This window comes from Dipodomys merriami, unplaced genomic scaffold (assembly GCF_024711535.1).
Source record: "Dipodomys merriami isolate MVZ:Mamm:240054 unplaced genomic scaffold, mDipMer1.0.p SCAF_443, whole genome shotgun sequence".
Taxonomy (NCBI): Eukaryota; Metazoa; Chordata; class Mammalia; order Rodentia; family Heteromyidae; genus Dipodomys; species Dipodomys merriami.
Window position 1 is genome coordinate 315,978 of NW_027206006.1, and position 18,218 is coordinate 334,195.

Here is an 18,218-nt window from a genome sequence, read left to right on the forward strand (position 1 = left end):
ACACGCTCACTCACACACCATACACCACTCACACCACACACCACACACGCTATCATTCAATCACACCACCCATTATACTCACACCACATACGTTCACACTCACAATCACACTACACACGCTCTCAAATCACACCACCCACACATCACACACGCTCATACACCACACACCACACACCATACACGCTCACTCACATACACCACACACGATCACACCACACCACACCTACAGCACTCACACCACACTCAGTCATACCAAACTCACATCACACAGTCATACCACACCACTCACACTCACACTCACCATACACCAAAAATACCACACACTATACGCTCACACTCAATCACACCACACACACCACACTCACACTCAATCACACACACCACACATGCTTACTCACAATCACACCATTCATACACCACACTCACACCACATGCTCACACTCATACCACACCACACACACCACACACGCTCAATCACATCACACACACACACACCACACACACTCAATCACATCACACACACACCACTCACGCTCAAACACACCACACACCACCCACACTCACACTCGCACACACCACACACACACACACACACACAACCCCCTGGTCTGTCACCTTGAGCTGAAGAGCGCAGAGACAGCACCCAAGCCCAGAGTTCAAGCCCCACAACTGACCCCTCCAAAAAAATATCCTGAACTGAACATAGCATATATGTATATATGTGAAATAACATGGCAAAGTTCCTTTGTGTAATACTCACTTAAAAAAATGAATGAAAGGAAAGTAATATAGGCTCTTCTGGGTGATCAGGTACTAGCAGGAGGGAAGAGGGCCAAGGAGAGGGCAAATTAAGTACTTTACACATGTATGAAAATAGAATAAAACTTATTTTCAACGATTTGTATGCATGTATGGAAATGTCTGAGAGCTAATATAGTAGAAACCAGGCACTGGTGGCTCACGCCTGTAATCCTAGCTACTCAAGAGGCTGAGATCTGAGGATCGAGATTCAAAGCCAGCCTGGGCAAGGGAAGTCCCTGACACTCTATCACCAATTAACTACCAGAAAACTGGAAGTGGTGCTGTGGCTCAAGTGGTAGAGCTCTAGCATTAAGCTGAAGAGCTCAGGGATGGTGCACAGACCCAGAGTTCAAGTCCCACAACTGACAAAAAAAAATAAAGAAAAAAAAGACAGTACATATGGCTTTAAATCTAATATATTAAACTTTATTCTTAGGAGTAAATAACCAAGCATTTCTCAGTTTTCTGAGGTCTCTTTAGCAGTATAATAATTTCAGTAGTTCATCTAGACATAAAAAGTCAAAGTTTATTCCATAAATAAGAACACAATTTAATCCAAAATTACTAAGACTCTTAAATGCCATCTTATTTTCCTATAGCTATGATGGTATTTTTTCCTCCAAGACTGAATAAATAATACTAAACTAAGTGGATATCCAATGACTCACCTGTACACTTGAAAATTTCACTTTTGGATTGTTATCTATCTCCCATAAGCCTTCATTGAAACCTTTTTGTTTATTTGGTTTGCCATACTTTTCCTTATTTTCTGAGTAAGGAAATATATCCTTTGGTCCTAAAAAAGCACTAAAACAGAAGAAGATAATAAGTGCAATGCAACCTCAAATAAATATATACATAGTACATTACTAAAATAACACTATTATAGGATGCATTTCATAAAATACAAATTAAAGGGAAGACAAGGATATAAAGTCTGATGAATTCATTTCAATGAACACAATCTCACCAAGACATGAGAAGGCTCTAAGTACTGGCAGAACAAATGTTGGAAAAGTCTTTTTGGGGGGAGTATGTATGCAGATATTTTGGCTTGAACTCAGAGCCTCCCACTATTGCTTAGCTTTTTTACTTAAGGCTACAGTCACTCTACTACAGCCATAGTTCCACTTCCAGCTTGGAACACAAGAGAGCCACACAGACTTTTCTTCCAGGCTGGCTTAGAATTTTGATCCTCATATCTCAGGCTGAATAGCTAGGAGTATAGGTGTGAAACACCAGCCACCTAGCTTCTAAAAGATTTTTAGGTTCCATTTCTTTGCAGAACAATAAATGTTTTCTGTTTAGAGGTAGGGATAAAGTAGGCTATATTTTATTCCAAATACTACTGTTTTTTTTCGCTTACAGTACTAAGGATTGCATCCAGGGTCTCACAGAAACAAGTCAAGCACTAAACCACAGAACTACATGTCAATCTGATATACTTTATTAATTCAGTAATGAGTTCCTAGATCCATAACACCATCTCATTTACATAAACTTTTTTTTTGGTACTGATCCTGGGCCTTGAACTCAGAGCCTGGGCACTGTCCCTGAACTTTTGTGCCCAAGGCTACAGCTTTAGACCACTTGAGGCATAGCTCCACTGGTTACTGAAAATGGGATTCTCATGAACTTTTGAGCCCAGACTGGCTAAGAACCTCAATTCTCAGATTTCAACCTCATGTGGCTATTAGAGGCAGGAATCAACAGCACCTGGTCTCATTCAGTTTAATTAAACAGGCTTTTCAGGCCCATAGTTCAAGCCCCATGAACGACAAAAAACAAAAAACAAAACAAAAAAAAACTTCCCCCCCAAACTGGACAAAGCCAGGCTGGGGAGAAAAAAATCACCAAGTCTGAATAAACAGCAAAGAGATGGTCTGAAAGCATGGTTCAAGTGGTAGAGAACCAGCCAAGCAAACGAACCAGGCTCAACGCCTCAAAGCTCAAGCTCAAACTCTAGTACTGTGAAAAAACAGAAAGTACCTAATTTAAACATCATTATATACTTCTAATTAAATATGAACAGATTTTCATGTCAGTAATTATTTAATACATTTTGCTAAATGGATCTATCAATCTATTGTTTGAGCACTTTTTCTGTGCCAATAGTGAGGGCTTGAACTCAAGGCAAGGCTTCATACTCTTGCTGTCTTTTTTCTGCTCACAGCTGGTGTTCCATCACTTGAGTCACACACTCCAATCTGCTTTTCTGCTGGTTAATTGGGATTCCCAAGCACTTTTCTTTGGGCTTCAAACCAAGATACTCAGATCTCAGTTCTCCTAAGTAGCCAGGAGGCTGCAATATTTTAAGAGTCTGGGACCAGTGGCTCATGCCTGTAATCTAGCTACTCAGGAGGCTCAGTCTGATGTTGGTTTGAAGCCAGCCAGGCAGAAAATCCAAGGGACTCTCCGATTAACGAGCAAAATCCTGGAAGTGCAGGTGTAGCTCAAGTAGTAGCACACACCAGGCCACTGAAAAAGCCAAGCAAGAGTATAAGACCTTGAATTCAATATTCAGCATCAGCACACACAAAAAAATAAAATAAATATTGTAACAGTAAATATACTGTTCAGTGTTTGATCTTCACAATCAATTCCAAGTATAGGTGGGGTAAAGAATATGCTCAAGACTGATAAGTCAAAAACAAAGCTGATGAACAAAAGAACTGTCCACAGGGATACAATCCCCTAAGATTCCTGAATAGTACATAAATTAGCCCAGAGACCGCACCGCTAGTTACCAAGGAACACCTTATGGTGGCTGTGGCTATGGTTTTCTCTTAGAAATGTTCCATTTTCAAATGGCCTACAAAAAGTGTTTTATATGCAAAATGGAAATAGGACATAATCTAATTACATTTTGATAGCAAATACAAAAAAATTGTGAAGCCAGGAACCCATGGATCACACCTGTAATCTAGCTATTCAGGAGGCTGAGATCTGAGGTTCATGGTTAGAACCCAGCTCAAGCAGAAAAGGCCATGAAACACTTATCTGCAATTAACTATCCAAAAGGTAGAAGTGAAACTGTGGCTCAAGTAGCTGAGCACCAGCCTTGTACCAAAAACAAAAACACTAAAGGAAAATGCCTAGGCCCTGAGTTAAAGTGCTGGTACCAGCTCGAGAAAGAGATTAAAGGGAGGAAAGAAGGGAGGAAAGGGAAGAAGGAAAGAAGAGAGGGGAGGGAGAGAGGAAAGGGAGAGAGAAAGGAAGGAATGAAGGAAGGAAAATTGTGAAAGTTCAGAGGAAAAAAAATCAGAACACAACAGGTTTAGAAATTCTAAAATATAAAAATATTATTCTTTCTCTTTAGTGGTTAAATTGTAGAACTTTCCTTTTATTATTTGCTTTTTAAAAGCAATGAGAAAATTAAGCAGTAAATTCCAAATCTAACAGTAAACTTATGTGGATTGAAGTTCTTTTGCAAATATATAGAAAAGCAGTTATGTCTCAGATTTTACCTTTTTACTAAACAGTATGGATGCCCATAAGAAAGCCCACACAAAGTCACCACAAACTTAGAACTTTTTTTTTTTTTTTTGGGGTCCAGTCATAGGGCCTGAACTCTGAGCCTGGGCGCTGCACTTGAGCCATAGTGCCACTTCCGGCTTTTTTCTTTTTGCTTATGTGGTACTAGGGAATCGAACCTAGGGCCTCAGGCATGCAAGGCAAGCACTCTACCACTGAGCCATCTTCCCAGCCCAAACTTAGAACTTTTAAGTCAAACCAAAGGGGCCATAATCAAAATATGAAGGCCTATCAGAGACAAGGACATCAAGATCAAGTCATTTATCTTTGTTAAGTAGTATTTTCTAAACAAAACGTTTCATTTTCAACTTATCAACTCTAACTTGCTGCTTCATTTACCTATTATAAAATCACAAAATATGAAACAAATCTGAAAAAGGATGTTTACTAAAATTTTATAACAAGTCAGGCACGAGTGATTCATACCTGTAATCCTAACATGTTGGGAAGGTAAGTAAAATTTTATAACAAGTCAGGCACGAGTGATTCATACCTGTAATCCTAACATGTTGGGAAGGTAAGAGCTGAGGATCATGAGACTTTTAACTGCCAAAAATTCCGAAGTGGAACTACAGCTCAGATGGTAAAGTACAAGCCATGAGCAAAAAAAAAAAAAAAAAAAAAAAAAAAAAAAAAAAAAAAAAAAGAGAGAGAGAGAGAGAGAGAGAGAGAGAGAGAGAGAGAAATCAGAGACAGTGCCCTAGCCCTGAGTGAAGGCCCAGGCTTGGCTCAATAAATAAATAGATGCTATGACAGTAAAAGGTAGAATGTTGGGGAAAAACGACCGGCAGAAGGAGAAAGGACAAGCTGGGTGCCAGTGGCTACGCCTGTAATCCCAGATCCTCAGGAGGCTGAGATCTGAGGATTACAGTTCAAAGCCAGCCCAGGCCAAAAAGTCTATTGAGACTCTAATCTCCAATAAATCAGCAAAAAATTGGAGTAACACTGTGGCTCCAGTGGCAGAACATTAGCCTTGAGTTGAAGAGCTAAGGGACAGAGCCCAGGCCCAGAGTTCAAGTCCCACAACTGACCCCCCCCCAAAAAAAGGAACATAATTTCAACAATGTACATTATATGCATGTATGAAAATACAACTATGAAATCTCTGTAAATTTACAGTAATTAAAAATTATATGCATATGTGTACACCGTTATATGTTATAGACCGTGATAGACAATTTGCTCCAGGAAAGTTAGAATGAACTTGTGACTTTAAATGAGCATCATTATTCCAAAATACTGTGAAATTTGGGAAATTATGTAATCACTTAATCACAATTAAAAAAAAAAAAGAACCTCGGGGAAGGTAGGGAGGTAAGGATGGTAGGGGGAAAACAATGGAGGGGGTAGCAATGCTCAATAGGAAGTGTACTCGCTCCCTTGCTCATGTAACTGTAACCCTCTGTATAGTATCTTCACAATAAAAAATTAAAAAAAATTATATGCATACTATACACTACATATACTATATAGTATTTTTTAAGTTTCTAAAGTTGAACATTAATAAGAGACAAAAGCAGCAAAGTATGACTAAATTTTCAAGAGTTTGGAGAGTTCGAAGACATTCTCTCAATTAGCAAAACTAGTCAGCAAAATTCAAACTGAGCTGATCTAAACTTAGTAACACTACAATAACAGCCTTAGAAAAAAAATATGCAATGTTACTATTAATTTATAAATCCCAGCAAGTATTGCTCCCAAAACAAGTCTTTCAAAGCCATACAATTCTTACTGGCATTTTATTCAACACATACTTAGCATTAGTCTAAGTAATTATTATTATTATTTTTTAATTGTATTTTATTTTATTTGAGAACATACTGTACAGAGGGGCTACAATTACATGGGCAGGATAATGCATACATTTCTTACCAAGCATTGCAGGCTCCTCCTTTGTTTACCCTTCACTTCCCTTAAGTAATTATTTATGAAAGCACCTTAGCTGTGGCCTAAAGTTCTAAGATAGAAGATATCCCTATTTTACAAATTCAGAAGGACACAAAGGTAAGTAATTTGCTGAAAGTCACATAAAATAGGCAAATGTGACTGCTGTAATCTACTTGTATTAAATCCTGTGTCAAGTGTTACAAAGCAAATTCATCATCAACCCATGACTTTACTCTCCAAGCTTTTGGGAGGTACTGACTTTGCAAATGTAAATGGTATACTTAAAAGAACACTGATAATAGCTGGGCACCAGTGGCTCCTGCCTATAATCCTGGTTACTAAGTAAGCTGAGAGGATGAGAGCTGAGGACCACAATTTGAAGCCAGACCAGCAGGCAAGTCTATAGAACTCTGACCTCCAGAAATGAATCTATGGCTCAAGTGGTAGAGTGCTAACCTTGAATAGAACACCCCAGCCCTCAGTTCAAGCTCTAGGACTAGCAAAAAAACAAAACAAAACAAAAAACACTGAAGATCAAAAACATTAAAGTATACTTTGAAATAAAAATGCCACTAAATTTTTATGAAACAAGTAGTTTTTTTTTTTTTGGGGGGGGAGGTCGTGGGGCTTGAACTCAGAGCTTGGGCGCTGTCCCTCAGCTCTTCAACTCAAGGCTAGAGCTCTACCACTTACGCTACAGTGCCACTTCCAGTTTTTTGGTGGTTTATTGGAGATAAGATTTTCACAGACTTGGGGCTGGGAAGGTGGCTTAGTGGTAGAGCACTTGCCTTGCAATGCATGAGGCCCTGTGTTTGATTCCTGAGCACCACATAAGCAAAAAGAAAAAAAGCCAGAAGTAGCGCTGTGGCTCAATTGGTAGAGCGCTAGCCTTGAGCTGAAGAGCTGAGGAACAGCGCCCAAGCCCAGAGTTCAGGCCCCACGACCTGACCCTCCCCCCCCCCAAAAAAAAGATTTTCATGGACTTGCCTGCCTGGGCTGGCTTTGAACCAAGATTCTCAGATCTCAGCCTCCTGAGTAGCTAGGATTACAGGTGTGAGCCACCGGCACCCAGCTTAAAGCAGGTATTTTTAAATTTGAATATATCTTAATTTCCTTTATTTTGGTCAGTCATGGGCCTGAACTCTGGGCCTGGGCGTTGTCCCTCAGCTCTTCAGTTCAAGGCTAGCTACCGTTTGAACCACAGCGCCACTTCCAGCTTTTTTTGCTTAGGTGGTGCTTAAGTGGTGCTGAGGAACCCAGGGCCTCATGCAGGCAAGGACTCTAGCACTGAGCTACCTTCCCAGGCCTTAATTTCTTGATTATTAATAGCCTCGTTTTTTTTCCCCCTTAACCATCTTAATACCTAATTAACCAAGTAATACCTAATCAGTTTAGGTACCCAGTGTAATGCTGTGATTTAAATACAGACTTTGGGCTACATATGCTTCTAAGTGGTAACACTGCTCAGCAAGTTCAAGACCCTAGGTTTAATCTTCAGCATTGAAAATAAAAGTTCTCCATTTTTTAATGTTGGGGAAAGAATAGTCACTTTTAAATTTAAAATAGTAACCTAATGCTGGAGGTTTTAGCTCACTGAAGGAGCACTTGCCTTGTATGAACTAGGACCTCATTGGATCTCCAAGACTGTTAAAAGAAAAAAAAGAAGTAACAATGGTCTACATAAGTGCCCTATAAAACTGTAAGAATGTGTATATATATATACATACGCGTATATGAATATTTTACAAAATGCCTTAAAATCAGAGAAATCAGAAGTAATTTTTTTTTTTTGGGGGGGGAGGGAGGTCTGGTCATGGGGCCTGAACTCTGGACCTGGGTGCTGTCCCTCAGCTCTTCAGCTCAAGGCTAGCACTCTTCCACTTGAGCCACAGCACCATTTCCAGCTTTTTTCTTTTTGATTATGTGGTGATGAGGAATCGAACCCAGGGCCTCGGCCTCATGCATGCAAGGCAAGTGCTCTACCACTGAGCCACCTTTCCAGCCCACTCAGAAAGAATTTTTTAAAGTTACAAAAATAAAAAATTGGAGACTGGGAATGTAGCTTAGTGGTAGAGTGCGTGCCTAGCATGCCATGATGCCTTGGGTTTGATTCCTCAGTACCACATAAAAAAGCAAGAATTAGCGCTGTGGCTCTAGTGACTGTAGGGTGCTAGTCTTAAACAAAAAAGCTAAGGGACAGTGCCCAGGCCCTGAGTTCAAGCCCCAAACTGCCTCCCTTCCCCTCCAAAGAAAATTCAACTAATGCCAGCTACATTTAATACAGTATTTGTAAATTTGGTATGGCTCAGGATCATCCCCAAGGCTTGTTAGATTGTTGAACTCCATAGCTTACAGACTGACTCAGAAAGTCTTGGATAAGCCCTAAGAAATGTTTCTTTAGGGGCTGGGAAGGTGGCTCAGTGGTAGAGCGCTTGCCTTGCATGCATGAGGCCCTGGGTTCAATTCCTCAGCACCACATAAAAAGAAAAAAACCAAAGTGGCACTGTGGCTCAAGTGGTAGAGTGCTAGCCTTGAGCTGAAGAGCTGAGGGACAGCACCCAGGCCCAGAGTTCAGGCCGCTCCCCACAAAAAAGATGCATTGTACTTACAAATTTATCAATTTGTTGAATTGAAATCCCTTTGTACAACTAAAGACAATTTTTTTAAGTTTCAAAAAAATAATAATTTGTGGTATTTTATAATACCACTAACATGAAATGGCCAGAAATGGTGATTCAACCGTGTAGATTAGTGGTTGTTTAGAACTGAAGAGAATGGAATGATCATGAATACAAGAAACTGCTAAAATCTAATGAAATTCATATTAAAATCAACTTAGTGGTATACATTTTGTGTATATTATCACAGCGAAACATAACTGTTGAAAAAATTATGTGAGAGCTAGGATAATGGTACAGCAGTATAATCCTAGTTACTGGAGGGGCAGGTAGGACTGTAGTCCAAGACTAGCCTGAGGCAAAAATACAACTCCCTTTCCAAAAACAACCAGAATTTAAAAGGGCTGAAGGATAACTGATTAGTAAGCAGGAGGCTGAGTTCAAACCTCAGTACCACACATACACATTAATAACTGAAAGCTGGTTGCTAAGAAACATTAAATCAGACATTGTCATTGTAGCCATTTCTAGGAAAATAATTATAATTAGAAGAGGAATACCAAGCTTTGTTTCTCTTCATCCCAAATAAGCAAGCCTAAGCTACAGAAATTATTTTAAGTTCAAAACCAGTCAAATTATATAGTACTTAGAAGGCTACTAAATGATAGGTATATACAAATATAATCATTGGAAACCCATGAGATAGCTCCCAGAAAATCTTATGCATGTAAAAGTAACAGCTCAATTTTCAGCTAATTTTTGAAAAATTAAAATTGTCTCACCAAATCAGTTTGTGCCCATATCCACTAGGGACAGTAGAACAAATCAGAGTGGCTCTACTACCCATAAGCCTCTAGTACACTCAAAGGAACTGTCCAGATTTCATCTGCTCATATTTCGTACAATATAGCCTAAGGCCTAAAGCATAATATAAGATAATCCTTATGGAAATCACTTAGTTGGGCCAGGCACTGGTGGCTCACGCCTGTAATCCTAGCTACTCAGGACGCTGAGATCTAAGGATCGAGGTTCAAAGCCAGCCCAGGCAGGAAACTCCATGAGACTCTTAGCTCCAATAAACCACTAGAAAACCGGAAGTGGCACTGTGGCTTAAGCGGTAGAGTGCCAGCCTTGAGCTGAAGAGCACAGGGACAGAGTTTAGGCCCAGAGTTCAAGCCCCATGACTGACAAAAAAAAAAAAAAAAGAAATCACTTAGTTGGGCCAGAGGCATGACTCAATGGTAGAGCACCTGCCTACCAAGTACAGGACACTGAATTCAAATCCCAGAATGGGGGGGGAGGGGGGAAGAAAGTCCATGTAATTTTACTGAACAGAAATATTGAATGTCCTGTAAAAACTTCCCATACAAACTTTCCACCATTCTTTTGCTTCCTTCCCTGATTAAGAAAATTAAACTTTCAATCAAAATTAAACCTACAGTGCCTTTACTATCTAAAAGTAAAAGATACATAGTGCTTCCTCAACACAAAGAGGTAGCTTGAAAATTTATTCTAAAGTTCAAAAATAATTTTAAAGTTTTGTATTTCTTTCCTATTCCTCTTTAAATTAATCTCTACTTTTTCATTTTATGCACAATCCTGAAACTTCTAATTTGCATCTAAAAGCTAACAGGACTTACATCTCATGAGTTCCAAAAAAGAAAATGGGTAGTTTGTTTGTAGGTAGTTTTACAGCTCCATCAGGAACTTCATCTACCTAAAAGAAACATTAAAAAAAAAACTACCATCATTCAGTCATATACACTTCAACACATCTGAATAAGTTGATAACATATTCAAGACAGCTGAAGATATAAAATCAGACATTTTACAGGTTCCAAATCTTATTCCCCACTCTGAAACCTAAGAAGTTCCATAAAACAAAGGTGTCTTTTTCAAATTCACTTTGTTGCAAAACCAAAGCTAATTCAGTCATTTTTTTTATGCAGTCATGTTTCTATAATTTCTCTGCAGAAAGTTATGTGCCATGCTAGCAGTAGCAAAACACATGGAATATGTACCACCATTAACTTCCTCAAATCCCCAAATTCTCAATTCTTTTTTTTTTTTTTTTTTTGTCGGTCGTGGGGCTTGAACTCTGGGCCTGTGCGCTGTCCCTCAGCTCTTCAGCTCAAGGCGAGCGCTCTACCACTTGAGCTACAGCGCCACTTCCGGTTTTCTGGTGGTTTATTGGAGATAGGAGTCTCATGGTCTCTCCTGCCCGGGCTGGCTTTGAACCGCGATCCTCAGATCTCAGCCTCCTGAGTAGCTAGGATTACAGGCGTGAGCCACCAGCACCGGGCTCAAATTCTCAATTCTTAAACTTATCTTAATCCAAGTATTTCACATAAAGAATGTCAAAATCTACATGAAGAAATGCTCAACCTCTGTAGCCATAGAAGAAATGCAAATCAAAAAAACGTTGAGATACCACCTCACCCCATTTAGAATGGCTATAATCAAGACCTCTAATAACAACAGATGCTGGAGGGGATGTGGTCAGAAGAGAACCCTACTGCATAGTTGGTGAGAGTGTAAACTTGTTCAACCACTTTGGAAAGTACTATAGAGATTCCTCAAAAGACTCCATGAAGAGCTCCCCAATGACCCAGCAATCCCACTTTTGGGCATTTACTCAAATGATCACAAACAAGACCATACAAAAGCTACCAGCCCAACTATGTTTATTACAGCATTATTTACCATAGCTAATATATGGAACCAACCGAGATGCCCCTCAGTAGATGAATGGATCAAAAAAATGTGTTATATATAAAATGGAATTCTATGCTTCTATCAGAAAGAATGACACTGCCCCATTTGTTAGGAAATGGAAAGACTTGGAAAAAAATTATATTAGGGGCTGGGAAGGTGGCTCAGGGGTAGAGCGCTTGCCTTGTATGCATGAGGCCCTGGGTTTGATTCCTCAGTACCACATAAGAAAAAAGCTGGAAGTGGCACTGTGGCTCAAGTGGTAGAGCGATAGCCTTAAGCTGAAGAGCTGAGGGACAGCAGCCAGGCCCATCCATAGTTGAGGCCCCACGACCGAACCCAAAAAAAAGAAAAAAAGTAAGTGAAGCAAGCCAGGTGCAAAGAAACATAGGTCCCATTGATTTTCCTTATTTGCTATAACTACTATATATCTGAGACAAGCAGAAAAGGTCAAATAAGATGATATTAAGTGAAATGAACACCAAGCTAAGGAATCAAGTGTTTTTTTTTTCTTTCTTGCTATTGTTTGTAACGTATTTATAAGGTACCACGTGATTTTTTTTGTTTTTTTCTATGTCCCTCCCCCACGGTATAACCCATTTTCACTGTATTTGATGTTGGTATAATTTGGGAAGCAGAAGGGAAAAAATAAGTTGTTTAAACAGGGATACAGGCTGACCCATTGCAACAATGACATGTACAAGATGCTATGTCAAAAAACAAACTTTAAGGGCTAGGAAGGTGGCTCAGTGGTAGAGCACTTGCCTTGCATGCGTGAGGCCTGGGTTCGATTCCTCAGCACCACATAAGCAAAAAGAAAAAAGCCGGAAGTGGCACTGTGGCTCAAGTGGTAGAGCGCTAGGCTTGAGCTGAAGAGCTGAGGGACAGTGCCCAGGCCCAGAGTTCAGGCCCCATGACCAGACCCCCCCCCAAAAAAAAGAAAAACGAACTTTACAATTTGGGGGGGGGGTGTAAGTTGTATAGGTGGGAGGGAAGGGATGGTCGGGGGAAAACAAAGGAGGAAGCAATAATGCTTGATAAGAAATGTACTTATTACTTTGCTCATGTGATTGTAACCCCTCTGTACAGTATCTTCATAATAAAAAATTATTTTAAAAAAAAGAATGTCAATCTACTTCACAATTCTAAATGACATTCTAGAAAGCATAAACAGAGTAATGTAAAAGCTGACATTAACAAAAGTTTAAAGCAACACTTCCCACTCTGAAATGTATAATGAAAACATACTTCAATTGTATGGCTGAATCACATGGGGTTACCTGTTCCTTTATTAGTTTTCAATCTTTCAAGCCACCAAGCACTAGTATGTTCCAAGAGTTAAATAACATTTCTATTTGAAATTTCAAAAACATGGGGTTGGAGTTGTGGTTCAGGTGGTAGAGCACCAAGCCAATGAGCAAAAGTATCAGATTACCAGGGTCTGAGTCCCAATCTCAGAGAGGAGGACAAATACAAAACATTTTAATTAGAAAACAAGTTGACTGCAAATACAAGAGCTGACCCTAGTATCTATCTGTATAAGCATTACAGAATAGAAAATCTGGACTCATAATCTATAATAATGAGGGTTTCAGACAATAACAGAATAATCATCCAATAGTTCTAAGAACCTTAATTTCTCTACTTGTCCCCTCCATCCTTATACTATTATGTTGGTTCATATGCTTCTTTCTGCTAGTAAACAGCTTTAAGAGTTTGTTCAAACGCTTACTACGTGTAGGCAAATATTTTAAGTTATTTTCAAAAGTACTGCTAATAGGAAGAGGTGGCAAAGTTCCAAAACAGAAATGTACTCATTACTTATGAAATGGTAACCCCTGTACAAAACACTTTAATAATAACAAAATCTTATTTTTAAACTACCACTAGTGCCGGTGACAGTGGCCTGTAATCCTAGCTACTCAGGAGGCTGAGGATCGAGGTTCAAAGCCAGCCCAGGCAGGAAAGTTGGTGAGACTCAAGAGCACAGGGACAAGAAGCTTGCAATGTTTCAAAGTCAAAGCATATACAAAAGAGTTAAACAGATTTTCCTAAAGGGAACTGCTAGCTTAAAATACCAAAGGATTATTATATTAAGGATTATTCTAGTAAGACTCTACTGAAAAAGTAGACTAGGGGAAAAAAGGAAACAAACTGAAATTGATAAAGACCTGGAAGGAGAAGGGATCAAGGCACATTGGAAAAGTCCATCAAGCCACATACTGCAGATTTGGGCACACTACTGTACACATTGTTTTCATGAAAATATATAAATATAAAACAAAATCAATGAACAAAGTGATCTTTGTTGTTTTTTTTTTTTTTGGGTCCGGTCGTGGGGCCTGAACTCTGGGCCTGGGCGCTGTCCCCCAGCTCTTCAGCTCAAGGCTAGTGCTCTACCACTTGAGCCACAGCACCACTTCTGGTTTTTTTCTTTGTGCTTATGTGGTGCTGAGGAATCGAACCCAGGGTCTCATGCATGCAAGGCAAACGCTCTACCACTGAGCCACCTTCCCAGACCCCAAAGTGATCTTTTAATACTTGGGAAATACTTAGCTTCTCACTCCATGATTCTCTATCTAATGGGTATTCCCCCACCTCCTCTTCCTAGGTACCATAACTAGAACTGTGATTTATTTTTAAGAACTGTCTTTTTAAAGAAAATTAAGTATCAAATAGTTTGAAAATAAAACAACTTTGGAACATCACAGTTATATTTTGAAAAAAGGGTTTTGACTGTACCTAATTAATAGATCTCAATATTCCTGGGTTCTGAGGACCTGAATCCCACCATAAATTGATTAAAAAAAAAAAAAGAAAAAGAAAAAGACCTTTCCCTGAACTAAATTCAGAAAGTCTCATGAACTGCAATTTGTAATCCTTTTGTAAGCAAAAAGTGTAAAACAACTTCATCATAGCTGACACTCAAGAATTGATCATCTGCATTAGATTCCATTGGTATTTTGTATCTTACTCAAAAAATTAAAGAAATGGTAATGGTTCACTAAATTTTAAACATACAAACTCCTACTTGGGTCATTTCACCTACAATGGAACCACTCCCTAGCTTGTTTTCCACCAGCAGATCATTCTGTTTAACTCTTTCTGAAATGACTCAGGCCAAAAATCCTATCTGGAAAGGCTCAGCTTCATCTTCCAGTGGCGCCTATTTACAATCTTTCTTGGCAGTTGTAAACTACTTAGAAGTAGACATCATCTTATGCATTGCCTATACTTGGCAGATAATCAATTTTTCTACCAAATATTTAAATGGATGAGAAGAAGCAGGTGATGAACCCTGATGGAAAGATAAGGCATAGAAGGTCGGAGTGCTTGTCTATAATCCCAGCTATCATAGAGGTGAAGGTAGAAGGATCAGGAATTGGAAGCCAGCCTAGGCAACTCAGTGAGACCCTGTATTAAAGAATATAGATGGTTGCCCGGACTCACGCCTGTAATCCTAGCTACTCAGGAGGCTGAGATCTGAGGATCGTGGTCCAAAGCCAGCCCAGGCTGGCAAGTCCGTGAAACTCTTACCTCAAATAAACCACCAGAAAACTGGAAGTGGCACTGCAGCTCAAGTGGAGTGGTAGAGCTCTAACCTTGAGCTGAAGAGCTGAGGGACAGTGCCCAGGCCCAGAGTTCAAGCCCCATGACCGACCAAAAAAAAAAAAAAAAAAAAAAAGGTATATAGAGGATTAAGAATATAGCTCAGTGATAGAGCTCTACGTTCAATTCTCAGGAACAAAGACACATGCATGAGGATATTTTATCTTTATCAATTTTTCATGTACTAAGATGTTAACCCTTTCAAAGCACTGATTTTTCTTTTAGGACAAATACATTCATTTTAATGAAAATATTTTGCATTGTATTGGCTCAAGTGGTAGAACACTGACCTAATACATGCACTGAGTTCAAACCCCAGTCCTGTACTACCCCAAAATTAACGACAATCCCTTCCTTTATATTTTAATATAATTATTCATCTTAATACACAATAGTACTAACATACCTTACACTTTGTGATTTTATAATTATATAATTATATATTCTATATATAATATATATTATATATAATACGTATAGACATTTCATGTGATGTTTTAAATCTGATGTAAACATAGTGAGAATTAGCAAAAATATAGGGAAATATAATAAAAATAAAGAACATTAGTGAACAAATGCAACAGTGGTATTCACTATGTTGAAAAGTGAACTATATAACTTGTGAGTGAGGACAGGATGGAAAAACAGAGAGAGGGAAGAGGTGACATTGTCCAAAAGAAATATCCTCTTGGGGGGCTGGGAAGGTGGCTCAGTGGTAGAGTGCTTGCCTCGCATGCATGAGTCCCTGGATTCAATTCCTCAACACCACATAAACAGAAAAAATTGGAAGTGGCACTGTGGCTTAAGTGGTAGAGTGCTAGCCTTGAGCTGAAGAGCTGAGGGACAGAGTTCAAGCCCCACAATGAACAACAACAAAAAAGTACTCTTTTCCTAACTTATTGTAACTGTAATTCCTCTGTACCTCACCTTTATAATAATAATAATAAGTTTTTGTAAGAATAGTAATCAAAGATCCAGTTCAGTCAGAGGCGTGATAAAGTCAGTGTAAGTTTTCCACCGTGAATATCAAAAAGCAATCAGAACCTGGGTGCCTATAATGCTAGCTTCTCAGCAGACTGAGTGTTGGAAATCTCCATTGGAAGGTACCCAGAGCAGGAAATCCTGTGAGACTCTATCTCCAATTAACCAGTGACATGTAGGAAGTGGAGCTGTGGCTAAATTGGTACAGCACTAGCGTTGAACAAAAATAGTAAAGGGAGATGCCCAGGCCCTAAATTTAAGCCCCAGGACCAGTTATACCCCCAAAAACACAAAAAAACAATGAGGGCTTTGACCAGTAGGTTAAAAAAAAATTTTTTTAAATGGGGCAGGGAGGGATGTAGTTGTGGAGATGGGAGGGAAGGGATGGCAGGGAAAAAACAAAGGAGGAGGTAACAATGTTTGATAAGAAATGTACTCATGCCTGGCACTGATGTTTCACTCCTGTAATCTAGCTACTCAGCAGGCTAGATCTGAAGGTTGAGGTTCAAAGCCAGCTGGAGCAGGAAAGTTTGTGAGACTCTTATCTGCAATAAACCACTAGAAAATCAGAAGTGGCGCTGTGGCTCAAGTGGTAGAGCGTTATCCTTGAGCTGAAGAGCTGAGGGATAGTGATGAAGCCTGAATTTCAAGCCCCATGACCAAAAAAAAAAAAAAAAAAAAAAAAAAGCATGTAATTCTTTTGTTATATATGTTGTTATCTCTAGTGTCAGCTGTGCATTTCTCCTATAGAAACTGAGATTTGAGTAAGTTTTTTTGGGGGGTCAGGTCATGGGGCCTGAACTCTGGGCTTGGGCACTGTCCCTCAGCTCTTCAGCTCAAGGCTAGCGCTCTACCACTTGAGTCACAGCGCCACTTCCAGGTATTTTCTTTTTCTTTTTTTGCTTATGTGGTGCTGAGGAATCGTACCGAGGGCCTCAGGCATGCAAGGCAAGTGCTCTACCACTGAGCCAACTTCCTAGCCCTTGAGTAAGTTTTTAATGGCAGCAGTGCAGGTGGATTTTGGAAATACTCATAAGTCAGCTCCTTCTTGTAGTCATGAATAAATCTTTGAGCAGTAGAAGGCTAGTTACTTCAAAGAGGAGGGATGGGTAAAAATTATTTTGGAGATACTTGGGGTTCACAATTTTTAGGTTTATGTAATTCTGAAAGCTCTCAACCAAGGTCCTTTATTTCCTAATTATCTCCAAATTGAAACTTTTTAGGAGAAACTTGGTTAGACTCACCATTAAAGATAATTCAGTGTTCAGCATAATTAGAGTCTGGTTCTTGAACTTGTATGTTCTAGGGCTACAGGATATAAGAGATTCTTTAAAAGCCACCATGGAAATTCTCTGAGTTTTCTGAGTATCTTCTAGTACTGAGGCTTGAAATTAGAGCTTCTCACTCTTCTTTGGCTTGCTTGCTCATAGCTGGACACTCTGCTACTTAAGCCTCACCTTTAATTCTGGCTTTTTGCCGGTTAATTGAAGACTTTTCCTTCAAGTTTCAGCCTCCTGAGTAGCTAGGACTATAGATTTAAGTTACTAGTACCTGACTTTTTGTCTGTCTTGAGCTGTGTTCCTGAATCCCTGAGATTGTTTTTGCAAATTGTTTAGTAATATTTAGTCTTTTGGCAAAGATAATGCAATAATGGTGAGTTGCTTTTCTACTTCATTTTCTAACTGTTTGGTTTCAAATGGCACTTCATCTTAAACAGCTTTGCATGATAATTTAATTATCTGTGGTCCTGCTGTGTATTGTGGATTACTAGTGGATTACTTGCTGCAGGATCTTCACTATAGTTAGACTTACCTAAATTAGCCCCCCAATGTCAGAAACCCATCTTGAGACCATTTCTGATTCCAAGATGTGAGTATTATTATTGAAGTTTGATCACAAAAATGGAAGCTGAATCAATTAACTTCATTGGAGACATCAGTAGAGCGTATTGATATAAAGATCCAAAGAAACACAGTGGACATTAAAGTAACCTATAAAGCCAGAATTATTTGGAGAGATCAAGGAATAGAGAAGGAACAACTATTTAGAATTATTTACAACCTGAAAAAAAAGGGA

At 39.2% G+C, this 18,218-nt stretch overlaps 1 protein-coding gene across 21 annotated transcripts in view; it reads right to left on the bottom strand.

The window, feature by feature from the left end:
- LOC138808151 (hepatoma-derived growth factor-related protein 2-like) overlaps window positions 1-18,218 on the bottom strand; it is a 299,202-nt gene that overhangs the window by 225,323 nt on the left and 55,661 nt on the right. For 2 of the 21 annotated variants that reach the window (XR_011366402.1, XM_069994100.1), the window contains exons 2-3: window positions 10,481-10,557; window positions 1,470-1,608 (exon numbers count right to left, since the gene is read on the bottom strand). The exons of the other annotated variants lie outside the window; for them this stretch is intronic. Coding sequence is in view for 1 of the 2 variants with exons in the window: in XM_069994100.1 (XP_069850201.1) it covers window positions 1,470-1,608; window positions 10,481-10,557 (216 nt within the window). In the remaining variant the exon portion in view is untranslated. The remainder of the gene's footprint in view (window positions 1-1,469; window positions 1,609-10,480; window positions 10,558-18,218) is intronic. 21 annotated transcript variants of the gene reach the window in all.